Source organism: Myxocyprinus asiaticus, chromosome 17, assembly GCF_019703515.2.
Source record: "Myxocyprinus asiaticus isolate MX2 ecotype Aquarium Trade chromosome 17, UBuf_Myxa_2, whole genome shotgun sequence".
Taxonomy (NCBI): domain Eukaryota; kingdom Metazoa; phylum Chordata; class Actinopteri; order Cypriniformes; family Catostomidae; genus Myxocyprinus; species Myxocyprinus asiaticus.
In genome coordinates this window covers 35,088,896-35,116,666 of record NC_059360.1, presented here as the reverse complement: position 1 = coordinate 35,116,666, position 27,771 = coordinate 35,088,896, and the positions used below count along the sequence as shown (strand labels likewise).

The 27,771-nt window shown below is 38.8% G+C and overlaps 1 protein-coding gene across 1 annotated transcript in view; it reads right to left on the bottom strand.

Annotated features, from left to right (window-relative positions):
• LOC127454735 (ankyrin-3-like) overlaps positions 1–27,771 on the bottom strand; it is a 110,404-nt gene that overhangs the window by 40,659 nt on the left and 41,974 nt on the right. Inside the window, exons 8-22 of the mRNA XM_051722106.1 lie at positions 27,633–27,731; positions 26,926–27,024; positions 25,665–25,862; positions 24,201–24,299; positions 23,882–23,980; positions 23,495–23,593; positions 23,135–23,332; positions 21,278–21,376; positions 16,953–17,150; positions 16,596–16,694; positions 16,310–16,408; positions 16,105–16,203; positions 15,757–15,852; positions 15,244–15,316; positions 9,713–9,836 (exon numbers count right to left, since the gene is read on the bottom strand). Of these exons, the coding sequence (XP_051578066.1) occupies positions 9,713–9,836; positions 15,244–15,316; positions 15,757–15,852; positions 16,105–16,203; positions 16,310–16,408; positions 16,596–16,694; positions 16,953–17,150; positions 21,278–21,376; positions 23,135–23,332; positions 23,495–23,593; positions 23,882–23,980; positions 24,201–24,299; positions 25,665–25,862; positions 26,926–27,024; positions 27,633–27,731 (1,778 nt within the window). The remainder of the gene's footprint in view (positions 1–9,712; positions 9,837–15,243; positions 15,317–15,756; positions 15,853–16,104; positions 16,204–16,309; positions 16,409–16,595; positions 16,695–16,952; positions 17,151–21,277; positions 21,377–23,134; positions 23,333–23,494; positions 23,594–23,881; positions 23,981–24,200; positions 24,300–25,664; positions 25,863–26,925; positions 27,025–27,632; positions 27,732–27,771) is intronic.

The window sequence follows — 27,771 nt, the reverse complement described above, 5'->3', positions numbered from 1 at the left end:
ACGCACACACAAAAGCAGATACACACAGACACAAAGCGAAAGACACATACAGGGACAAACGGACATATACACAAAACAAAAAAACAAAAGTTACAACATGCAACATCCAGGGAATCAAACCGCTCTTGGAGGAAAGGAGAAGAATGGACATTTAATGGACAGAAGGAGGGTCAGAGAAGATGTAGGAGAGGAATTAAATATGTAAAGACAACATCTGCAATTAACTGTAATGTCCAGTACATAAAATGTACTCACTGCTGTCTTGCATAACAGAGACCTCAAACATTTTTAAATAAACAAAGGCCTTGTGCTTTGTAAGAGTTAAATGTAACTAGATTATTTGAGGGCACTGCAAAAAATAGTTTTCTTATTGAGTATTTTTGCCTTATTATCTTAACACCCTTAAAACAAGAAAAAAATACTATAAGATATTAAGTCTTGTTTTCAGAGAAATCTAACAAAATGTGGTGGGGTTTATGCTTAAAACAAGAATAAATAAATAAATAAATGGGGTAATAAAAAAACTTGTTTTCCCTTTGAATCAAGTTTTTTTTTTTCTAACCCTATTGGCAAATACTTTTTTCTTGTTATAAGCATAAACGCTACAAAATTTAGTTTGATCTCTCTGAAAACAAGACTTAACATCTCATGTCACAAGTAAATTTATCTTGTTTTTAGAATGTTTAGATATTTTTACCAGAAAACAAGACAATATTTTTTAAGTGTGGTTCTTGCCAGTGCAAAACTTGCCGCCACAGTGCTAGGGTGTTTTGGGTGGTTGCTATAATGGTAAGCGGATATAATAAATCAGAGATAAATTTAATTCAATTTGGATATGTGTCATCAAGGTTTTGTATGTGAGGAGATATCAAGGCATCTTTGGTGTGTGCTTTCAACAAGTGTGGCAATAATTATAATATTTCGGTTCTAACTGAATTCCTCTCCATTGGTATTCGGTTCTTGCTAGAGACATACATATCAGCGGACAAGGAAAATGCAAAATGCAAAGCGGTACGAGAAACTCTGAAGCTTTTCAGACCAGTATGTATGTATGTGTGTTTAATCTCTCAACACGGGCAGAGCGCACTTTATAAAAAGCCAGCATTCACCCCTTGTATTTCTGAATAATAACATGTTAAATGATATGAATGTGATAGCCTTTATGTAAACTCAGAGTTTATATATGTGTCTTCAGCTATTGCCGTCAGTATTGGTTTATATGTAAGCTCCGGGTGAGTGCAAATGTTTTTTATGGTTACTTTTTTTAATTTCCATTTTATTAATGCATATTGTTCATTGCATAGTTTGTTATGGTTAGCTTATTTTGAAACCGTTCTTGGTAACATTTGTGAACTAAATAAAATATAAGAACTGGTTCTCTTTTCCCTAGCCTATTAGGGTCTTTATACCTTTATACTTTAAGGTTTGGGGTTATAAAAACTCATTAAGAATGAGCAATAGTGATAGTAACAATTGCCTTAGCAAGCACCGCTAATAAACTAACACTCTGAGTGAGTATTTTACAGCTCTGCTCATAAGTATGAATGTATGTAAGTGTGTACTCTTCTGCAGTGCTCTAAGCAGTGTCTGGATCTCTGCAGGACAGCTGAGTTGGTTGCAGGGTGTGTGTATGAGAGGTTGAAAATTCTGCAGCACTCAGCAGGTTTTAAAGGTACAGCACTGTACAGGACACAGGCCACACAGCAGAACTGTACATGAGTGTGTGTTCTAGAAAGAAAGTGTGTGTTTGTTTTTTTGTTTTTCAGATGAATGGGTTTTAAACTTTGTGTCTTCTCCCTTCTCTTTCTATTCCAGTTCAGTTTAATTTGTCATGATCTGCACTGGGCTTATGATTCTATATCATTAAAGAAGCCAACTCAGCCTTCACTGCAGTACATTCTCACCCCCTCTCTTCTATCCTCTGCATTGCTTTATCTCACTCTTTTCCTTTCTACTTCTTCATTCTACTTTGGTGCTGCAAATTTCATCTCTCTCTCTCTCTTTTAAATTATCTCACCCTGAACAGACACAGCATTGTATAAGACGGCTGTTCAGAGCAGCACTAACCACTATAAAATCATTACCGGAATGTCTGTGTGTGTGTGTGTGTGTGTGTGTGTGTGTGTGTGTTTGCATACATGTGAAACAGAGTATATAATCTGAGAGGAATATTTGTTCTCTTGTCCTAATAGGCTATAAGCCATATTCTTATCATATGCCTCGTTCCTCACATTCTGTGGTCAAGCCTTGTGAATTTGTGTGTGTGTGTGTGTGTGTTTGAGAGCACAATGTGGATATTTGTCTTGAAGTTCTGGTGTAATTTGTAAGCAATCTCTCTATATAGTGGGGCTGCTCTATCAAACAGACACGTTACATAACCACATATGCTTAGAAAACTGTATCTATTCTCCATTTTACAATAAACTTGATTTGTGATCGATGCTGAGAGTAATGTATTGGTTGAGAGACCAATTAAAAGTACCGACAGCCATTTGACTGAGTAATTGGCTTAATTTGCTGACTGATCAGCCTAAAGCTTTTGTCCCTGGATGTTACATAGAGCATTACGTGACAGAAATGGCAACAAAAACAACATAAATATATATACACAATCCATGCCACAGTGAACAAAAACTCATAAAGCAACCAAAACGTAATAGTTAACAACACTAATCATTAATATTTCAGACATCATTAATATCAAAAACCACAATATTTCACAACACACACGTACTGCCCACTTTTCTTGTTGTTAAAACACTCACTTCTTTAGCATGATAGTATCTCAGCTTCTGATGGCTTTATGTGACTGATAAAAACCATGTTCGGCTTCGGAGCCAGATAGAATAAACCAAACCTCAACACAAGAGGAATTACAGGTTCAAGAGACCAGGGTTGGGTTGCACCAGCTGTGCGTAAGGTGTCATTTTAGTTGTGATGTAAAGTTCACTCTAAGGGCTTAGTAACTACTAGTTAGTTTGTAACTAAGTCAGTGCTTAATTTTTTTGCACCACCTGTCCTTAAGGGAAGACTTAGCTAGTACTGTAGATTGTAAGCTCTCCATAAAGTAATGCATAGTCGCATAATATGATGTTTACCTGCATTGATCCAATAAGCAGCCTTTAAATCTGAACACAGAAGTGTTAAAAAGCCATGAACTTCAGTTTTATCCTGTTACGGTTAATGTTAAAACCTTGTTTGCTCACATAACTGTCAGCTTTAATAAATGATATCCCCATTGAAATATGTACAATACGTAATAAAAGTAGATTAAATAAATAGTATATTTAGCCTATGTAAGTAACATTCAGGAACTGTATCTAAAATGAATAAAGGGCAATAAATAAATACTAATACAACAGGCTGGAAAAATTTATTAATTTTAGTATCCTATGTATTTTGTATGTGTTGAAACTTGACACTGGGCGATGCACCCTGGAAACTGCACCATTAGATCGATTTCATGCTGAAGAGTTGCTAAGAAGTTTTGTACATAATGTCCCTTCACATTAATGTAAACGAGTGTAAATAAAAACATAATCATATACAGTATGTGTCTAAAGTATTTAAGTCTGTCATGCAAAACATGAGCTCACTGATGTGCTTAAATCAGTCTGCTTTTTTATTCCAACCATTACTCCTGGTCGGAGGCTACCGTAAATATTAAGTTTATATGTTGGGTTACGATGTACCCAAGTTTAATGGTGCAACGCTCAAATATTTAGTAGTACGTAAATTGTGACTTAGTTACGCCCAATTACGCCACAACTAGACTAAGTTGTAACTTATGTATAGCTGGTGCAACTGGCTCCAGAACTCCAGTTGAGATGAGCAGGTGAAGTTCTAGATTTGTTCTAACTGGCAGAGGAGCTCAGGCCTCAGTGTGTATGAACGGATGAGACTCCACAGAAATGCCCTGCACCAGATGACACAGTGGAGTAGGGTTGTCACGATACCAAAATTTCAGTATTCAGTACCAATACCAATAAAAAAAAAAATAGGGTCGGGTCCTTTTATCCGAATTCCATGTTTTTAAGTTTAATTCAACTTCAGCATGAAAATCTTGTTTAACCAAATGAATCAATTGCTTTTCAACATACCACTGCATTTGTTTTATCAGATAAAGTGCTTCTGTAAAGATCCTCACAGCATTCTCTAAAACATAACATTGGTCTTATTTTTTGTCAAATAAAGTGCTGCACAACAGACCATCACAGTATAAATGAAAACATTGATAAAAATGTATTTTAGCATATGAGGGGCTTAACAAATTCACTGTAAAGCGCGCAGCACATGCAGACAGTATATTTATTTAATTCACATCCTTTTCTGGTTTAATAGTCACACTAGGACCTATCACGATTTAATTAGATTAATTGTGCATAAATCTTTTCCAAAATAAGACACATTTGTGTGTGAGGATTTAAAAGCAGTTTTGTGTCAGTCAGACAGCCCGTGGGTATCGTATTGCTTGGTACTAACAGTACTGCATAAACATTGGTATCGTGACATCTTTTTTAATTCAGTATTGACTTGGTACCTAAGTACCAGTATTTTTGACATCCCTACAATGGAGTGAGGCATAATGGGAGTTGTAGTAGTTATGGAAAGGGGCAGCGACAGGAACGACAGCTATGGAGAGAGGAGACGAAAGGAACAAAGAGAGAGAGAGACAGCAATTGACAGAAAAAGGGAGAGAAAGACATCACTCTTACCTTATCCTCGGGCTAGAGAGAGTGAGAAAAGCCAAGAAAGAGAAAAGAAAGTAAAAAGTACTGGACATGGCAGAAGCAGTGAGAGTTAAGCATGGTACTGAGGCTTTGCAACAGCATGTGTTGTGCTCCTAGATAGGACTGTGTGTATGTGTGTGGGCAGGTTTGGGTGGTTTACGAGGAAAAAAATTTTGGTAACAAACTGGTAATTACAAGGGTATTATGCTATAAATGTGGTTTATGAGAACATTTCTAGTGTCCCCATAATTCAGATTGCTTAAAAAACATACTAAACATTTTATATATATATATATATATATATATATATATATATATATATATATATATATATATATATATTTTTTTTTTTTTTTTTTTAATAAAATTGCAGAAAATCTTTTGTGAGGGTTAGGTTTAGGGGTAGGGTTAGGATTAGGGTTAAGGGTAAGAATCTATAGTTCATACAGTATAAAAATCATTATGTCTATGGAGAGTCCTCATAAGGATAGCCACACCAACATATGTGTGTTTGTGTGTGTGTGTGTGTGTGTGTGTGTGTGTGTGTGTGTGTGTGTGTGTGTGTGTGTAACAAGAAACAGTAACTAACAGCCCTATTTAAGAGCAAACAATGCCAGGCTGATGTCACAAACAAATCAAGAGGCAGAAAATATGAAGTTCTGCATGGTAGGATACCATCATCACCATCATTGTTACCAATAATATAAAGCAACACAATCTGAATTCCAACAGTAAAGAAACAAACAGCAGTGAACATTACTAAACAAACAAAAACACATTTTTCAACATGAAAGAGTGTGTCTTACCTTGTCTAAGCAGCAGGGACACTGAGTATTTAGCAAATTACGTAATTATACTTATATCTACCAATAAAACTAATTTGAATCACATTTGACTATTTAATGTCTCTTGTGCAAGCAAACCGCAGTGTAAATTTCCAAACATAGCCAAACTAATTCTACCCTCCAAACTAAACTAGAGCTCCAAGCCCAAAACTAGTTTTAATATACACAGCTGCAATGCAAAACAATCTTTCCAGTTCATTGTAACTAACGAATGAGGTTAATGATGTTAAATTTGTTGTGGCTGTTGAGGCAGACAGCAGGCGATTTAAGACTGTAGTTCTTTATCCATCCGCTACCCATCAGACCACACCTTTAGACTGTTCACCTGGTGGCACACACGCACAGTCTCACGCACTTTCCAGCCTTTGTTACTCAGTGCTCCCTTCCCGGTGATGATGTCATTGTTTTAGTTCAGTCATTCATTTCTTGTCCTCGAGTGCTATAACCACATGCACATAATAGCCAGCCAATCAGATTTCATTGTTTTGAACAACAACAGCAAATCTGGATTTATTGTGCCACATAATGCTCATATGGCAAGAGTGGTACCTTTCAATTCTGGTTTACCATCTCTCCATCCCTCTCTCACCTGCTACACTAATTCATCTATCAGCTTATTGCAAACATAAACAGATACTGCAAAGCTGACCTCTTAAATAGGATAAAAGATCCTTTATAAAATATAACTTTAGTTCTGTTTCTTTGTCCTATGGCTCAAAATACATTAGAAGTCCACACAGCTAGGATAAGCCAAAGCAATATTCTACCCTGAACCTTTCGGATAAACTCAGCTGGTCAGGTTTTATTCCATACAGTCATACCAAGGACTATAAAGGAATATAAGCAGCAATGTTTGCTAACCAGATCTCGGAGCATATGGATGTTAGATTTAACCTATATTTGTATGGATAATGGAGCTCACATTACAGACTGACATCATTACTGTTATGAAGTTATGAAGTGTACAAAAAGCTGTCAAAATCCATTTTTGTCATGTTTCATTCACAATATATTAAGCCTGTCATTAGCCATCCAAGCATCTTTAATTGTGCTGTCTTTAAGCTAAAATAGAACATGCAGTCATTAGCCTCTTTACATCGCATCTAAAGTCGCATCTTACAAGATTTGCTTTTCGTAACACTTTTAACTATTCAACACTGAATGTGTATTATACTAATGCCTCTTTCTACAACAACTTGCTACTCTAAGGTCATTTTAACATTTCTGTTGATGTGCTTGATGTTTGACTTTCCCTGAAAAGTCCAAAAACTTCAGGTAAAAAACACAGTTTGTTTTTGTAACCAAAACAATAACTGTTTAAACTGCTGCAAAAGTTGCCCACTTGTAGAACATGCCTTCATTTTACTAGCTAAAGTGGAATTATTGTATGACACAATTAGGAATGCACAGATACCATTTTTTCTTTCCCGATCCGATTCCACCGGAACTCTCAGTATCAGCAGATACCGATCCGATACCACTGTTGTTTTTTCTCAATGAGTTTAGAATATCTATTCCTCACTGCGTGGAACTGATGAGGGGTACTCTTTTATATGTAAAGATTAAAGAAACAAAAACAACTAACAACACATTATTTCATAAAATAGAGAAACAGAAAACGATTACATAAAAAATGTGTAGCCTTTTAAGAAAAACTTAGTCTACAGGATAACGAAGCAGCACAATTAAAAGTAATTCCAGTGAACATCTTCAGTAGAAAAGAAGCCAGTTCTTTTTACACATTTTTTCAACTTGTATCTGGACTTAAAATGATTCAGAACTTTTTTGTTCAGTCCAGTTGTAATAGAATATCAGTCCACTTTTCAATCACACAGTTATTATTTATTAGAAACCAGTCAATTTAAATGTTATTGTAATGTAATATAAAAAATAATAATAACAATTATTATTATTATTAATAATTTGAAATAAAGTGTTCTTTCAAAATAAAAGCACACAGACACTCTATGGTCACGGTCTTCTTGGAGTGTTCTGTCAAAATAAAAGCCCCAGGGTAAGAAATGACGGCTGAAATACATTACTATTGTTTAATAAAATTTGAATATTTATTATTGTTGTTATTATTGTTGTTATTATTATTATTAATAATAATAATGCATGTTATAAGCTAACTGAACTATCGAGCATCTACATCTGAGATGCTGTTCCAGTGGGGCGCTCACATATTGCGTGCCACTCTGAGAGCTGAGAATAGCAGCGCGCCACTAGCCCGCACATGCTATGTGTCTGTGTGACACAACAGAGCACCGCTCATTAACTAAAACGGTATAATATATAAAAAATATATACTTATTTATTAAACACAGCCACAAAGCTATCGTATGTATAAGAGACTTTAAATAATGTGCACAAGTCATATGGACTACTTTAATGGTACTTTTATGGCATTTTTGGAGCTTGACTTTAACAACCATGACTAACACACGGTATTGGATTTTGATCAGGCTCATCAGCCGATACCCGATCCATTTAAAAACGTCAGTATCGGAGCAAATACCGATCCAGGTATCGGATCGGTGCATCACTAGACACAATCGCTTTTAAAAATATAAAATATTGTAAAATATTAATAGCTGTTTATACTGTATTAAAGGTGCAGATATGCAACAGATGCTTTTTTGTTCCTATTTGCATAATAATTTCACATAATGTTATCCTGTCAATCTAAAGGCACTATGTTGTAGAGGGGTCATGTTTTATTCACCCTTAACATAGTAAAGTATGCATGTTTACATTAACTGTTATGACTGAAACTGTTTATTAGTTCTCTTGATAACTAAAATCAGGGAGAACGTACGGCAATATCAGAAAGCATGGTATCTCCTAACACTTCTATGCTGATGACACTCAAATCTACTTCGGTTAAACGAAATGATCACATTGCAATACAATCTCTTCTAGCTTGCCAAAAGGTTGGCTAGCCAAAAACTTTTTATTTTTGAATGAAGATAAGACAGAAGTGATTGTCTTTGGTCCTACATACAATTTTGATGTCAGTAATGCTGATTGCGGAAATCTTAATGCTTTTCTCTCTCCTCAAGTACGGAACCAGGGTGTCCAGTTTGATAGCCAGCTGAAATTTGACAAACATATTAGTGCTGTCATAGGTTCCAGTTTCTTTCAGCTACGTTAAACTCTCTAAAGTTAAACCCTTTTTGTCGGAGAAAACGTTAGAGATAGCAGTTCATGCCTTCATCACTTCTCGTCTGGACTGCTGTAATTCTCTCTATTGTGGGATTTCCAAATCTCTAATTGCTTGACTCCAATTAGTCCAAAATGCAGCAGCAAAATTTCTCAAAGGAGGTCAGAAGTATGATCATGTTACCCCCATTTTAAAATCACTTCACTGGCTGCCGGTACAAGCTAGGATTGATTTTAAAATTCTCTTGTTTGTTTATAAATTGTTACACAACCAAGCTCCCAGTTACTTGTCAGACTTACTACATCCTTACAATCCACCTAGAAGTCTGATCAGTATTTCCTCGATGTCCCACGCTCGAGGCTAAAGCGCAGAGGAGGGAGAGCCTTTTCAGTTGTGGGTCTTATTTTATGGAATAGTTTGCCTATCAGTATCAGATTGTCACCTTCAATATCTGTTTTTAAATCTTCTCTTAAAACTCATCAATTTTCACTGGCTTTTAGTAGTATGTAATGTCCTGGTCTTGAATCGTAGTGTGTTTTAATGATTTTGTACTGTACAGCACTTTGGTAAGCTTGATGCTGTTTTTAAATGTGCTATATAAATAATAGAACTTGAAGAACTTGAATATGAGTGAGATGTAGCTGCCCTTTTTTCCTGCTTTATCTCTGTTCTCTAAGCAATTATTAATTCTGACTATAAAGGCCTCTAATTAAAATGAAAGGCCTGGACTTGATGTTTTAGTTTGCTTACAAGCAGTTTGAATACAAGCTTTCTGGGAAGACCGTTTGAGCACAATTCCTTGTCTAACTCCACACCCTAAAGCTATCCAAATGATTAATCTCCCCAAAACACTACAAGCAATCTGCATCTGCCACAACAACATCTTGCAACTTCATAAATATTTGCTAAGCATAAAGAGCAAACACAAGGACAAGCAGCTTCATAGACAAGCAGCAGTACAGGAGCACTATTACCTGGCAGAGCGGGCTCCGATACTAAATCCCATGTAGCCCTCCTGCGGCAGGGAGTCATCCCCCAATTCCTTCAGATCTTGCGGACGAAGATACTTTTCAGTCTCGCCGGTCATAGCATCCTCACCTGAAGGGATGAGAAAGGCCAAAGGTGAACAGGTAAGGTGACCTATCAGATGCTGTGGCAATCCCATAACTTCTAATTAATATAAACCCAAAGCAATTTACAGTACAGTTATAACAAGGCCAGTCCCCCTGGAACAATCTGAGGTTAAGTGGCTTGCTCAAGGGCACACTTGTTTTAATTCATTGTGGGATTCAAACCTAACACCTTTTAATTACCCGCCCACTGCTTTATCGCTACGCCACACCACCTACATTCTTTGCACGCGAAAGTCCACCTCGCAGCTTCTAGATTTATCGATGTCACGTAACACTTGAGTGTTTTTTTGAAGTTCCCACGTGAATAACAGTAGCTTAGGTGGCGATATTTCACTGACACATAAAGGAAACAGTTACTGCTGCATCACTACACTGCGTCTCCAACCGAGCTGCAGCATGAAGCAAGTTTCCATCACAACCCCAATACCTTAAACTGCAAAGAGTTTCTTAAAATAAAAAAAGATATATACATATGACTATAAGAATAACATAGAGCAATGAGCTGCGTTTTCACCTATTTACAAATACAAACAAACTCACCAGACTTTGTTTTACTGCCCTACACTGCACTTTGTCTAGTTTAATGAACGGGATTTTTGTGACGGTCGATCTGCAGAGCGGTGAGGTGCAAAACCGCGCGACAACAACAAACAAACCGACACTCCTTTCGCGCGATAAATCACTTATAAAAACCTCAGTTATTAGTAAAGGTTCGAAACGCACCAATAATGTCCCTGGCAACTCATCTGTCTCATAAAAGCGATTCCTCCGTGTCCTCTCTAACCGTGCTGCAGCCCCTCCCTCCCGATACAAGTCTCCTCCGTTTACTTTACCGGCGCTCTCTAATATCCTTCTCCGCCTCTCTCCGTTAAGGTATTAACGACTTAATGACAACGTACAATTATAACAGCGACTAATAGAGAGCATTGTCTGTAAACAGAAAACACATATGAATATGTAAGCCGTTTTCAGTATTAAAAGTGCAAATGTAGATTAAATATCATTAGCAGCGTCCAACCGGTGAATACTGTATGCAGCAGAGCCCGTTTACCGAATGTACCAAAACACTGCAGTATTCTGGCCCAGCGACAGTCCGTAACAAACACTCACATAACAGCGCTGACATATCACACACAGAGATAAATCCTTTATTAACGTATTCCCTCGAGTATGCCTTCAGTCCTCAATGAAGTCTGCATCCTCCGAGAAAATGACTATGGTGAAGACTCTATTCCGGTTGGTCATGTGAGAGTCGGTCGTCCGGAGCCGACCAGAACTCTCGTGGCACTGGATTTGCGAGATTTACATCCATTCATTCGCCCGGTAAAAGTTAGATCAGAAGGCAGCCTGGTTCATGCGAAGGAGGATCTACCAAAGCTGCACTCTCACATGTCAGGGGAGCCAAACACACACACACACACACACACACACACACACACACACACACACACACACACACACAGAGAGAGAGAGAGAGAGAGAGAGAGAGAGAGAGAGAGAGAGAGAGAGCAAGTCTTATGTGTGTGTGTCTTGCAAAATATTTTTGCAGGTCTGGTAGCAGGTGGTAATAAGACACCAAGTACTGTCAACAAAGTTCTCTCAAGAGAATGAAGGGAGACAGAGCAAGCAGTTATCAACTATTTGTGTGTGTGTGTGTGTGTGTGTGTGTGTGTGTGTGTGTGTGTGTGTGTGTGTGTGTGTGTGTGTGTGTGTTTCTTTTATGAAGTTGTTGATAACTGTGAACATTCTTAAAACTCATAAGGAAAAAGTGGTAAAGAACATTACAAAACTGTAGGAAAGTTCACCCTTCTCTCTCTCGTGTATATACCGACAGGCTGTCCTTTTTAGCCCTGGCTGTATTGGGCACTGGACTCTGGGACGTTTGTGAGGGTAAGGTTTTGCTATCAAATATCTAAAATGTCCCCATTATGAAAGTAAATCCTGAAAACACCTATATTAAAATAAAATTATCAAATTATGGAAATAAATAAGGGACTTAATATGTATGTTTTAATAACATAGAAACAAATTAGATGCAAAAACATTTCTGTGAAAGGTAGGTTTAAAGGTTGGGGTTATAGAAAATGAGGTTAGGTTATAGCAAATATTATTAACTTAATATAAAAACAATAGAAGAAGCTTTTACACCATCGGGCCAAGGCGAGCCAGAACTATAAACAGGCCAGCTGGGGCCAACTCACCAACTGTAACTGCCATGGTGTCCCAAGAGGTCTTTCCACTAACAGCAGGATGATGTCCCAACACACCGTCCATGATCTTGAACCATGGAAAGTTCTTTCTTTGAGCACCACTTTGTCCATTATGCATCTTAACGGATTTGTACTGTGCTCGCAATTTTTATTTTTTTTCCTGAACCTGTACTGTTGTGCACTGGATACACATTGGTGATATTGTTGCTGACCCTCTGACCTGACTCGGCAAAACTCCACCTTTGACACTGACCCCACCTCAGTCCCCAATTGGCCTTGTTTGGCCCAAGGGTATTCGGCGGGCCAAAGGCCATTGGCCCAGAGGAAGTGCCGAGGAGGCACGATGAAGCCCCAGAAGTTACAGTGGGAACGCAACTGGCACTGGCACACACTAGCATATCTCATTTGGCCTGATAGTGAAAAACGACTAATGGTAAGTCCCCACCATAATATGAAACCAAACATGTGTGAGTTAAAAGCCCCAATATACTTCCAGAAAAGTTATTCTTCATTCTAAGTTCAGGAGTAAAAAGAAGTTTGAAACAGCCGAGCAATGGTATACTGTTTGCGAATATTCAGACACCTGCCACACCACTGTGGGAGGCGTTTAAATATGAGGACGCTCAGTAAAACCTAAACTAATGTGACATTAAAATGTGTTATCAATTACTTTATTGCTTATTCTATGAGTAGAATTCACACTAGATCAGTAAAAGACCACTCGATGATAATTTAAAGTAATATATATGTAGAAAATGTACAGTTTGTCTTCTGAATACATTCTGAATTCATGATGCTATTGTGCTTACACGCTATACGCGGCCATAATATGTGCCCAATTACACTGTTATTGTAATTTACGATGACACTGATGCAAGTGCAAAGACTGGTGTATAAAAGCGTGTAAATGGCAAAAATACAGACAAAAGAATGATGATAGGCATACCATACTATGGACAGATGTGTGAATGGCTTTCACTGCAGAAGGCAAATGAGTGGAGCAGCATATAAAACAAAAGAGTGAATGGGCTCTTATCAGTAGATTTGATTCCTTTAGTAGACTAATTAAACAAAAACAAAAAAACTGCATGCTGGTGTGTTCATGTTGACTGATCTTAAATGACTAAAAGCCGTGAATAGGAATTAGCTGTCTACCTCTAGGAAGGTGGAGCTCCAGGTTACACCTAGTGATCAATGGCAGTAAGAATGTGTTTAGCAGCCAGTTAGAAGGTTTCCTAAAAGTTAGCCCAGGCGAACTGATACAAACCACCGAAAAAGATGCAAAAATATTCTTTTTTGCCAGATTTTGTTCTAAATGATACCACACCCATTTGTTCTTTGATTTCGTATGAAGTATATCGTGGGCCTTTAGGGAGAAATCAGATTTGTGATCAGAGGTGCATTGCTAGTGCAGCAGAGAGGACTGACATGAGACCTACCTGCCCAGCTCAATAGGATTACACAGATACAGATACCTTACAGGATAACCTATGGATCTATTATAGGCTTCTATGAACACACGCACACACATGAACTAATGCACTCTTGTCACCTGCAGATCTGCTGACACACATGGTCATGGCCGTATCCATCATTGAGGTCACCGAGGTCCGGACCTCGGTATTTTTTTTCCGAGGTGTATATTAAAAGTAATAAAATAATAACCTAACAATAACTCTTTGGTGTCGCAAAGATAACCGACCTTCTCAGGTGACTGCTTGCTTAAGTTGACCAGTGAAATCGGCTGGGGGGCGGGCTTTGCCTCCACGTGAAGTGGAGGCTCCAGTGAAGCCTGTAGGTTCAATTTAATTTAATAAGTATAGTGTCATAATACAGTATAGTATTGTATAGATATTATTTTGTATAAAACACATTTTTCCTACATTTATGTACTGCTTGAGACAAATTTTTATAATTCAAATCCAAAATGATGCAAACACAAAGATTAAATGAAGGTGTTTTTAATTTTACTAAATTTTTACTACACTTTGGCTGGAGACACAAGTGAGAAGTCACAAAGAAAGGGACAGGCAGTGAATACAGAGGGAGAGAGAGAAGAAAGAGTAGAAGAGGACGGAGAGAGATATGAACAGAAAGATTGTAATGTTGAAGGCAGAGAGACAAGAAGAGATGTGAAACAGGGAGCAGGTTATGGAGAGCAGAGAGATATAGAAAAAGAGGCTGAGAGAAAGAGCTCAGGAGACACAGAGGGAAAAGACTCAGAGAGACCACACAAGCAGAGCAATACTGGAGTAGACCAGGCTGAGATGAGAGGTGATAGAACTGATGTCAGTCAAAGAGACACATTTCTACACTAATTTGATCCAGCCCAGTTTAAAAATAAGCCACTAACAGATGAAGACAAATACTGCCTTCTCAAGAATAAGTGCTTCAAACATAACTATAATTACCCTAAAACAAAGTTCGGTGAATGTATTACTGCTTGACAGATCATTTATGCTACTGCACACTGACATGGTTTTAAAGCTATTATTATCCAGCGTCTTAAAATGCACATATGTCGATCAGGGAAATCAATATTTTTCGCCCCCCAACCCCGCTAGCAAACGTAGTTTTTGGACCTCGGTATTTTTTAAACCCTGCATACGGCCATGCACATGGTAACTGTACACCTTCACCCCTTCTCACCGCGATTGTAACCATGGAGAGGGGTGCAGCAAAGGACATTAAACTAATGAATATTTCAGCCATTTCAGCGGGAGACGAGAGAGAGTTTGGCATCATACTCAACAAGTCAAATGTTTTCTTCTCCTCCTGATACACAGCACATCAGCTTCACTATATCCCTGGCAGCCATACGAGTCACATTCAGGCTTCTGTGAGCATCTGTTATTGTGTTTCTTTATGTGTGCATGCTTGTACACAAGAAGAATATTGAGTATATGTCTGTGCATGTGTGTATTCTTAAAGCATTTATATATGTGTTTACATATTAGCAAGGATGTAATCAGATGTTCAGGAAAGAAAATCCCATATTGATTGACCAATAAACTTAATATTGGGGGCAAGTTAACATGCCTGTGTTAGAGGAAAAAAATGTGTGTGTGTAGAGTTAGCAATAGAGTAAAAAACTATTTGCAATACAGTTCAGTACAGACACGAAATTTAGATGTGTGTAAATTAGCAGTAGGTCAGTTTTACCTTCATCATCAGACATGTCTAGGAACTCGTTCATGGTCTCCGGGACATTGATCTTGTGTTTCTCAGTTACAGGCTGGTTAGAATGGGGCAAACAGGCAAAATACAACAAAGTTACAGATATGTCAAGATATTGACACTTTAATAAGAACATAAACAGTGTAAAATGGCAAATTGTGTTGATAATATGACAAGACAATGACAAATTAAAGTGTAATTAAAATAATATAGCATGTGGCATACAGATTTTGATTACAAATGTTACTAATAATCTTTGGGCTAAAATAAAATAATGTAAGAATTTAACACATGAAGTCACTAAGACCTTAGAATTGATTTGCATGTTTTGGTTAGTTGGAATTTATTCAACTCAGAATGCAAATGTGGTTTGCATAAAAGACCAGGTACCAAGTACCAATCTCTGTGCAAATTGTGGCGATTTGGTTGTAGAGGTAGAGGATTATGGAGAAAGTGTAGCCAGGAGGTAGATGGTGAGGTAGGATGAGTATGATTTACCATGGCAGTGAGGTTCTCATCTGTAACTCCTCTTAGTGTGTCCACTACGGAGATGTACCCTAGTCGCCGAGCAATGGAGAGAGCTGTGTTCCCATTCTGGCACAAACACACAGATAATTAAAAAGAGGAAGCTAGGTGCTGCGATAAGAATCTCTTCATCATCCCTTATTAAATATGCTATAATAATATATTGCATACTAAATGTGGGTGTTATAAGTGTGAAAAAGAGAGATGTGGGTTTGTGTGAAAGGTATGAGTTTATATCTGAGAGTGTGCTCACATATACACAGACCAAGGATGACAGCTTGCTAAGCAAAGCAGATTTTCCCAGCACACCTTCGTACTTACCACTGTGAGCTCATTGGCTGAAGCTCCATATTGTAGAAGCATATTAATGATGTGGGTGTGGCCTTGCTGTGCTGCTTGGTGAAGGGGAGTGTAACCATTCTATGCACAGAAAGAGAGAGTCAATAAATATATATATAAAAAAAACCCATTATACACACCCATATTTTTGACATAACACCCACAAACATCCCAGCTAATGACTTACCTTTGTTTTGGCATTGACTCTTGTTTGATTATCTAACAGAAAGTTGGCCATCTTCATGTTGCCATAATGACACGCTATGTGCAATGGAGTGTATCCACTCTATTAGGAGAAAAAAAAGGAAGAAAGAGATTAATATGGAATGGAAAGAAGTAAAGGACAGTGGTACCAGAGATAAGGAAAGAAACATTTTATTAAACATTCAAGGCGTTCATGGGAAAACTTGACACTGAAGCTTAAATACATTCAGCTTCCACATCCTGATAACCCTGAACCCTTTAACTCTGACCTTAGTTTGGGCATCAATCTCTGCTCCGTGGTTCAACAGAACTTTAGCCACTCCCACCCTATCATCCTGTGCTGCCAGGTGCAGCGGTGTGAGACTATTCTGTGTTACAAATACATACACAGGGTGAGAAAAATTCTTAGAACTAGTGTGTTTTGTTCATGCACATATACATTAAGCTGTTTCCCAGAAACAGCTGGTATTATGTCAATTTGTATATTGAATACTTCCGTATGGGACCATATAATTCATAATTTAGCATTAATCTCAGTTTAAATGGAATTCTAGACAGCCTATTATTACAGAGACAATACACTTTCCAAGCCGTGCGCATGTTTATGTATATGTATGTACGTTTACCTTATTGCTCATATTAACATTAGCGTGTTTGCAAAGCAGTAGAGAAACTAGGTCTACACTGCCTTCCTGTGCGGCTAGATGCAGAGGGCTGATGCCCTGACGGGTCACTGTGTTACACTCCGCCCCATATTCCAGCAACGTCGTCCCAATCTCCAACTGATTCTTCTTAGCCGCAATGTGGAGTGGAGTGTAGCCATTCTACAGAGAATGAGAAAGAGAGAGAAGATGCAAAGATTCCGAATTTTTTTGTTTCAGCATTTGACACATGCCTAGAATTCCTTTTGGTATCTTTTTAGAATTATGGTCTTAACACAAGTTCCGCAACTTTCACATTTTGTTTTTCTTTTTTTTTTTTACTAAAACTTTTAATTTCTCAAAATGAGCAAAACTAAAAAAAAAAAAAAAAGCAAACAGGCTTTGCACTTCATTCCTCCAAAATTCCCAGCCAGTTGACTTGAAAATTACTTCCTTATCACTCCAGAATTGTGGTTTCAATAATGAGAGTTCAGTCTCAGTGTGATTTTTACAGCATGTGCCTTTAAATTCAACATATTATTCTAGGGTCAAAATATTCAAATTAGTGGTAGAACAAAATGTATTTAAGAAGAAAAAAAACAAACATTTCCACACCACTTACATTTGGTCCTCCAAATCATCAATATGATTGGTTATTTTGTTTCTGTTCTAATATTAAGCTAATTAAAAAAAACAGCAACAACTCATGTGAGAGAATGTTCTTGAGGAGGGAAGAGATAATGTGAAAGATCTCTAGGGAAATGAGGCATTGTTAATAAAAGCCATGCATTGAGAATGACCCATCTCTATTGGTTAGAATGTGTGTGTACCTTAGCAGCAGAATGAGGAGATGCTCCCTGGTCCAGCAATAACAGAGGCACTCTCTGATAATCAAAGTGAGCAGCCACATGCAGCGGTGTTAACCCAGTCTACAACACACACACACACACACACACATACACACACACAAACACACAGACACACACACACGTACACACACATGCAGACCCCAGCATGATCACACACACAAAAACCCACGTGAGCATGCACGCACACATACACACAGACATAAGATGCATGCATGTAAGCACATACAGTACATGGGTGTGCACAAGGTGTACACACACATGCACACAAAAACAGACACACAGTGTTAAGTTGGAGGGAAGAGAACCCAACAAACTATTTTTAGCCAGCAGCAATGAACTCGAACACAACATGAAGTGCCAAATGACTGGAGAACACCACACAGACAGGAAGAGTGTACCCAAGGTGTCCTTTCCTTAGCATAGTTTAAGCTCCAGGGTTGTTCAATTACAGTATCTTATCTCATGAGCTGTTTATTATTGTTTTAGATACTTGATCTTTATTACTTATGAAAACTTAATCATTATACTGTAACTTTTTCAATGCAAGAATTTTGATAAAAGGAACCACATTAGGGACAGGGTTACACTGATTAACAGATGGAGTGTAAAGCCAAGCACACACTACACAACTCAAGCTCATCTCCTTTGATATTTTGAGTTTGCTACTAGTCGACTCAGATCTTAGAAGTCTCAGAACGCACAACCCATGGTCGTGTAGTGTCTGCACTCCTGCGACATGCCCCAACTAATCCGCAATCCATTCTTTAATGCTGTTTGTTGACATGTTCTCACATATAATTTCTCCTCTTCCTATGTGCGTGAGTTTGTCAATGAATTTTGGGACTGTAGTTTCAGCCGGGGACGGATGTTCGTGCAGTTGATACACCCAATCTGCGATCAGTCATGTAGTGTGGGTACAGATATGACCGAAAAGCACGCTGACTGCAAGTCATGTAGAGTGCGCTTCGCTTAATGAAGCTGTGTTATATAGAAGTTGACTCATTTAAATGTGACGGCACTATGCAAATGTAACCTGCCATGCATAATTGTGTGTTTCTATGCATGTGCTTTTACTTAAGGGGAAGCCAGACGGTGTGCTGGTCAAACTGCATCAACGCGGCTTCCGAACCATGCTGCCAAGCATACATCTAGTGAATCTCCACTCTCTTCCTAACAAAACGGACACACTACTTCTCCTAACCCGTACAAATAAGGATTTTGCTAACTCTGCTGCTCTGTGCTTCATGGAAACCTGACTGAGTGAAACCATTCCGGACAGCGTGTTACACCTGCTGGTCTTTCAGCTGTTCAGAACGGATAGCATCGCGGAGTTATCGGGGAAAACAAGAGGCGGTGGAACATGCTTTTACATCAATGCAAGCTGGTGTACCAATGTATCAGTGTTGAAGAAGATGTGCTGCCCTAATTTAGAAGCACTCTTCCACAACTGTAAGCCTGTCTACTCGCTGTGGGAGTTTTCCTCATTTATTCTGGTGAGTGTTTATATTCCTCCACAAGCGTGCGTGAATGCAGTGCTGAATCATCTGGCTGATCAGATCACAGACACGGCGCAACAACACCCGGACTCACTTATTATCATTCTTGGGGATTTTAACAAAGCAAACCTCACTCATGAACTGCCCAAATGCAAACAGCACATTACATGCCCAACCAGAGACAGAAATATACTGTATCACTGTTACACTACATTAATGGACACATATCACTCTGTCCCTAGAGCAGCTTTGGGACTCTCTGATCACTGTCTGGTTCATCTTCTTCCAACCTACAGGCAGAAACTAAAATCAGCTAAACCTGTAGTTAAGACTGTAAAGCGATGAACCAATGAAGCAGAGCTGGAACTACAAGCCTGTTTTGACTGCTTGGAGTGTTTTTGGAGCTGCAGCCACCGACCTGGACGAGCTCACAGCTACTGTGACATCATATATCAGTTTCTGTGAGGATATGTGCATTCCAACTAGGACTTATTTAACATAAAACAATGACAAACCATGATTTACAGCAAAACTCAGGAAGCTTCATCAGGCCAAAGAGGATGCTCACAGAAGTTATACAAAACCTTGTATAATCAGGCCAAAAACACCCTGACAAAGGAGATTAGAGCAGCTAAAAGAAGCTACTCTGAAAAGATGGAAAACAAGTTTTCAGCTTACAAACCTGCATCAGTGTGGAGAGGCCTGAAAGACATTACCAACTACAAGACACCACCCCCCAACACGGTAGGGAATCAACAAATGTCTGACGATCTGAATGTGTTTTACTGTAGATTTGAAAAGCCCAGTCTCACACCCCATACCTGCTCTGACCTTCACTTCACTCAAACACCAACAACTCCTGCAACTCCCTCCTCCCCCCTCCTGCTACTCAACCTGCATTTAAGATCTGTGAAGAGGATGTGTGCCAGGTCTTCTGGAAACAGAAGACAAGGAAAGCACAGGGCCCAGGTGATGTTTCACCCACTTGTCTAAAAGACTGTGCTAACCAGCTGGCCCCCATCTTCACACAGATCTTCAATACATCACTGGAGCAGTCCCAGCTGCTTCAAACATTCCACTATCATCACTGTCCCAAAGAAACCCAAGATTGCATGTCTTAATGACTACAGACCAGTCGCCCTGACGTCTGTGGTCATGAAGTCATTTGAGAGACTGGTGTTGGCCCACCTGAAGGACATCACTGGACCCTTTCTGGATCCCCTGCAGTTTGCCTATCGAGCTAACAGTTCTGTGGATGATGTAGTCAATATGGAACTGCATTACATGCTGCAACATCTAGACAGACCAGGGACTTATGGACTTAAGTTCGGCTTTCAACACCATCATCCCTGCTCTCCTATGAAATAAATTAACCCAGCTCTTGGTTCCCACCTCTATCTGTCAGTGGAACACCTGCTTTCTGACAGATAGTCAGCAGTTAATGAGACTGGGGAAATTCACTTCCAGCACCTGTACGATCAGCACTGGTGTCCCCCAGGGATGTGTACTCTCCCCACTACCCTTCTCCCTGTACACAAATGACTGCACCACCAAGAACTCCACTATAAAGCTCCTGAAGTTTGCAGATGACACTACAGTCATCGACCTTATCCAAGATGACGACGAGTCTGCATACAGAAGTAAGGATGTACGGCTGGCTCACTGGTGCAGTCAAAACAACCTGGAGCTGAACACACTCAAAACAGTGGAGATGACAGTGTACTTTAGGTACATCAATTAGCCACCAAAAAATATTAATATTTTTATGTTTATATGTATATTTCAATGTGTGTATATGTATATTTTTTGTATTCTCTTTGCACTGGAAGCTTCTGTCACCATGACAAATTCCTTGTGTGTGTAAGCATACTTGGCAATAAAGCTCATTCTGATTCTGATTCTTGTTGTGTGTGAGACTGTGTAATATTTGCATATGTTGACCAACCTTGCCTGCAGCATCTGGTGCAGCTTTCTTCTGTAGTAGAAGACTGGCCACTTCCAGCTGTCCATACTTAGTGGCCACATGCAGGGGAGTGAACCCTTTCTGTGAGTGTATATGTGGGGGAGAAAGAAAGAGAGAACAAAAACAGAATGGTAGAAAAAAAGATAGAAGTGCCACACAGAAGTTTATTCCACTTTTCATTCTAATTGGGTCAATTTGAAAGATGATACAATAAGGTAACAAACACATGGAAAACAAATACAGGTGCATCTCAATAAATTAGAATGTCGTGGAAAAGTTCATTTATTTCAGTAATTCAACTCAAATTGTGAAACTCGTGTATTAAATAAATTCAATGCACACAGACTGAAGTAGTTTAAGTCTTTGGTTCTTTTAATTGTGATGATTTTGGCTCACATTTAACAAAAACCCACCAATTCACTATCTCAAAAAATTAGAATATGGTGACATGCCAATCAGCTAATCAACTCAAAACACCTGCAAAGGTTTCCTGAGCCTTCAAAATGGTCTCTCAGTTTGGTTCACTAGGCTACACAATCATGGGGAAGACGGCTGATCTGACAGTTGTCCAGAAGACAATCATTGACACCCTTCACAAGGAGGGTAAGCCACAAACATTCATTGCCAAAGAAGCTGGCTGTTCACAGAGTGCTGTATCCAAGCATGTTAACAGAAAGTTGAGTGGAAGGAAAAAGTGTGGAAGAAAAAGATGCACAACCAACCGAGAGAACCGCAGCCTTATGAGAATTGTCAAGCAAAATCGATTCAAGAATTTGGGTGAACTTCACAAGGAATGGACTGAGGCTGGGGTCAAGGCATCAAGAGCCACCACACACAGACATGTCAAGGAATTTGGCTACAGTTGTCGTATTCCTCTTGTTAAGCCACTCCTGAACCACAGACAATGTCAGAGGTGTCTTACCTGGGCTAAGGAGAAGAAGAACTGGACTGTTGCCCAGTGTTCCAAAGTCCTCTTTTCAGATGAGAGCAAGTTTTGTATTTCATTTGGAAACCAAGGTCCTAGAGTCTGGAGGAAGGGTGGAGAAGCTCATAGCCCAAGTTGCTTGAAGTCCAGTGTTAAGTTTCCACAGTCTGTGATGATTTGGGGTGCCATGTCATCTGCTGGTGTTGCTCCATTGTGTTTTTTGAAAACCAAAGTCACTGCACCCGTTTACCAAGAAATTTTGGTGCACTTCATGCTTCCTTCTGCTGACCAGCTTTTTAAAGATGCTGATTTCATTTTCCAGCAGGATTTGGCACCTGCCCACACTGCCAAAAGCACCAAAAGTTGGTTAAATGACCATGGTGTTGGTGTGCTTGACTGGCCAGCAAACTCACCAGACCTGAGCCCCATAGAGAATCTATGGGGTATTGTCAAGAGGAAAATGAGAAACAAGAGACCAAAAAATGCAGATGAGCTGAAGGCCACTGTCAAAGAAACCTGGGCTTTCATACCACCTCAGCAGTGCCACAAACTGATCACCTCCATGCCACACCGAATTGAGGCAGTAATTAAAGCAAAAGGATCCCCTACCAAGTATTGAGGACATATACAGTAAATGAACATACTTTCCAGAAGGCCAACAATTCACTAAAAATGTTTTTTTTATTGGTCTTATGATGTATTCTAATTTTTTGAGATAGTGAATTGGTGGGTTTTTGTTAAATGTGAGCCAAAATCATCACAATTAAAAGAACCAAAGACTTAAACTACTTCAGTATGTGTGCATTGAATTTATTTAATACACGAGTTTCACAATTTGAGTTGAATTACTGAAATAAATGAACTTTTCCACGACATTCTAATTTATTGAGATGCACCTGTATATGGGCACAAACCTTGGTTGCTGCAGAAAGGGAGGCTCCCTGCTCCAACAGGAGAGCTGCTATTTCCTGATGACCCTCGCGGGCGGCTAGGTGAAGAGGGGTGTAGCCGGAGGTGGTGGCGACACTGGGTAATGCCTCCTTCTGCAGCAACTGCTGCACAATCTCCAACTTTCCTAGACGACTAGCTATATGCAGGGCTGTTTGGTCATCCTGGAGACCATCATAATGGGCATGGAGAGGGAATAAGAGAGAAAGGGAGGGGGGTAAGAGGGAGAGCTGCAAATGACCCATACATCATTTCCCATTATGCATGCATTGGGAACGGATGTGGAAACTGTTGTATTGAAATTTGAGCTTCTGTGTGTTTCTCACCTTGGCTTTGATGTCCACTTTAGCACCATTCTGTAGCAGATATCTGACAACATCAACCTGGCCTGCCCTCGCTGCCATGTGCAATGCCGTTTCACCTCTCTAAAACACAAACACAGGCACACAAATTAACCACCAGAAAATATTAGATAAAGGTGAACTTTGTAAACTTTGTCCATTTAAGGATGTCCAGCTCCAGCTAATGATAATTATTTACATTTACAGCACCATGCACTATCCATTGGGCTACAGGAACATAAGTATCCTTCTTGTAACAATGCCTGCCAAATTATAGAAAAATATAGCATGGTGTATTATAATGTGTAAGCCTAAATGCATGCACATGAGCATATAATGTATGTCTTTGAGTGACAGAAAGAGGAAATATACCACGTTGGTAGTGTTGGGTGAGGCTCCGTGATGCGTGAGCTGTTTCACTATGTTCTCATGACCCATAAACGCGGCAACATGGATGGGTGTCAAACCCGACTACAAACAAACAAACAAACAAACAAACAAACAAACAAACAAACAAACACAGAAACATTACTCTATGACTGCTATTCCTATTATATTCCAAAAAATGCACTAAATGTGCTGCACAGACTATTTGCATGCCTAAAATGTGTCTTTTTCAGTCCTTTTTTCAGTTTTAATGCATTTAATCTTGCAGTGTTGATAACTTTAAATCTTAATATCACTCTCATACCTCAGTGACTGCCTGCAGTGAAGCCCCATGTTTTAACAGCAGTTCCATCACCTTCACTCGGTTCTTCTTACAGGCAATATGAAGAGGTGTGAAACCATTCTGTTTATGTAGACACACACACATGCTCTGGTTGACTGAGATATCACCACACCCACTTTTACCAGAAACGGGGAACCACAAAACCCTGGTTATTTTCTGGTCCACTGAATTACATGAGAAGTGCATACTCAGTAATGAAGTTGCATGTTGTTGCATGCTGCTTATTTCCTCTGATCAGCTTTATTTCTAATTGTTTCTCAAGTTTCAAGTTCATTTTTAAACTGAGCATTAACGTGACACACAAACTCTCAGAATTACTATGGCAACAAGCTTAGCGATGAGTCACATTCCTACTACCACTGTGTTTTTGTCTCACACATTTTAAAGGGAAAGATTAACATTCATACTGCTGCACCTGTTAACAAAGGAAAACCCTTCAAGTTGTAGTCCACAAGAGAGAAATCCAGAGAGTGAAAGAGAGAGAGACAGAGAGAGATGGAGGCCAGAAATATTAAGAAAAAAACAAAAACAAAAGAGAAAACAACCAAAATAAATTCAGCATCAAATGTACAGTGCATTCAGAAAGTATTCAGACACCTAAATTGTTTCACATTTTATGTTGCAGCCTTATGCAAAAAAAAAAAATCTACACTCCATACTCCCTAATGACAAAGCAAAAACCAGTTTTTTGATAACTTTACAAATTTATTAAAAAGAAAAAACTGAAATATCACATTGACATAAGTATTCAGACCCTTTTCTATGACACTTGAAATTTAGCTCAGGTGCATCCCATTTCTCTGGATCATCTTTGAGAAGTTTCTACACTTTTATTGGAGTCCACTTGTGGAAAATTCAATTGATTGGATATGATTTGGAAAGGCACACACCTGTCTATATAAGGTCTCACAGCTGAAAATGCATATCAGAGCAAAAACCAAGCCATGGGGTCAAAGGAACTGCCTGCAGAGCTCAGAGACAGGATTTTGTCGAGGCACAGATCTGGGGAAGGCTACAAAAATATTTGGCTGCATTGAAGGTTCCCAAGAGCACAGTGGCCACAGTGGTCATGTCTGGAGGAAACCAGGCACCGCTTATCACCAATACCATCCCAACAGTGAAGCATGGTGGTGGTAGCATCATGCTGTGGGGGGTGTTTTTCAGCGGCAGGGACTGATGGACTGGTCAGGGTTGAAGGAAAGTTGAACGCAGCAAAATACAGAGATATCCATAATGAAAACCTGGTCCAGAGTGCTCAGAACTTCAGACTGGGCTGAAGGTTCACCTTCCAACAGGACAATGACCCTAATTTAAAGCATTTTAGCATAAGGCTGCAACATAACAAAATGTGAAAAAAAAAAATGAAGGGGTCTGAATACTTTCTGAATGCACTGAATATAGGTTTCTTTTACTTTCTTTTCTCACCAAGGCTTTCGCGTTAGGGTTGGCCTTCTTATCCACAATGACTTTGGCCACTTTGTAATGTCCGCAGTGAGCGGCCACATGCAGTGCGGTCAGGTAATCATTGGTGACATCATCCACAGGGGCATTGTGCTGGAGAAGCAGTTGGACGCAGTTCAGGTGATCCCCTTGGGTCGCCATGTGCAGTGGAGACAGACCGTTCTATGTTAAACCATAAATTAACATCAGAATAACGTACATTTAACCAGTGTTGGGTAAAATTGGATTACAATGTAATTAGTTACTATAATCTAATTAATTTTTGGCACACAAAGTATTGTAATGCATTACATTTTAAATTCTTGTAATCAGATTTCAGTTACTGACTTTCATTGAAATTAAATATATATATATTATTTATGTGTAATAAAATAAAAAATTAATAAAATTAAAATGAATATGTACGTCTGTTTGCGTTACTGTGACAACCAAAGGGTATGCAACAACAAACAAGGAGAAGATAGACATTTAGTGTTTTAGAAAGTAACTTAAAAGTAAAGTAATTAGTAATGTTATTTCTTTTTAAATTAAGTAATCTGATTATAAGTTTAGAGAAATAGTTAGTAATTTTTAGTGGACTACTTTTTTTTTTTTTTTTTGTCATTTACCCAACACTGCATTTAACAGATACAATGGCAAAACATTAAAATAACTGTTCTGTGCAAAGGAAAACCTAGATGAAATAGCTTCCAAATGTATTTTCTGTATAAAATTTGCAGAATTACAAAAAAATAAAAATAAAAAAAAACATGCAAGGAGGGTAAAATGCACATGATGTCCTATGCAAGGTGCAATATACAAACCACCAGTCCGTCAAAATCTCATTAAAATATGTTTTTACATTCCTCAGCATTGTATATTACTTAGTGTGAAGGATGAAAATTCTGTCATCATTTATCCACCCTCATATACAATTATCCCTGATACCCCTAACATGAAAAATGATTTTGAGGGGCTTGCAAGTCCGAAAGAACTCCCTCCTGCCACAGCACCTAAACCCACAATCTATGGTGAAATATCAATTTCCTGAAATCAATAGAAAATTTGATAGCAGTCATATCACATAAAGAAAAAGGCATTGTAAATGTCTTTTTTTGCTGTTATTTGATGTTACAGCCACATGGAGGCAGTCTCATGCACTGAGATCATGGGTAGTTGTGCAAATCACATTTGCACATACCCACACACATACACAAAGGGGTAAAATAACAATAGGTGGTCTTACTTTAGTCTTGGACAGGATGGGGGCTCCTCTGTCCAGTAGCATCTCAACAACCTGCTCGTGTCCACTGCGTGCTCCACAATGCAAAGGGGTTAAACCATCCTACACACAGACCCACACAAAATATAAGTAAATTGTAAAAAGCAATCTCTGAGATCATACTGTTTTATGAATAGCTGATATCAAAGACAAACCTAAAGCACTTTATTAAAGAACAGCACCTCCATCTGCTACACTGTCCCTTTATGCTTATCTGGATAATATATCTTTGCAAAGGTAAGTCTTTCACTTTAATTGTACTAATATACTGATATACTACAGAAACAAGAAACAACCCTTTAACTCTCAGACACATTTGCAAGGTGCATTTTTTTCTCTGCAATCTCTGTAGCCTGGAATTATCAGTGACATCATCTGTGAGGTCAAAGGTCACCGTGCTGAGAGTAAAGTCATGGATCACTCAAGGTGAGCTACCATATATGACCATAGAAACCATGTCTTAAGGTGCTGTTTGACATTCCCTTGAGGTGAACATACCACTGAAGCTCAGATATTCTAATCTTATTCTTTAGTCTCTAAGAACAAACTGAAATGTGTGTCTGTGCACAGTTAAAACACTGGTTTTGCATTTAAATGTTTTTAAGTGTGACTTAGCATGTATAAATTGTAATTGTGTGTACAGCAAGGGTTTGTGGCTGTTTACATGTTACCTTGGTCTTGGCCTCAATCTTTGCTCCTCGGTCCAGCAGCAATTTCACCATGTTTCCATTCCCTCTCTTAGCTGCCACATGCAGCGGAGTGATGTCATTCTGTATGTGACACACACACACACACATACACACATACACA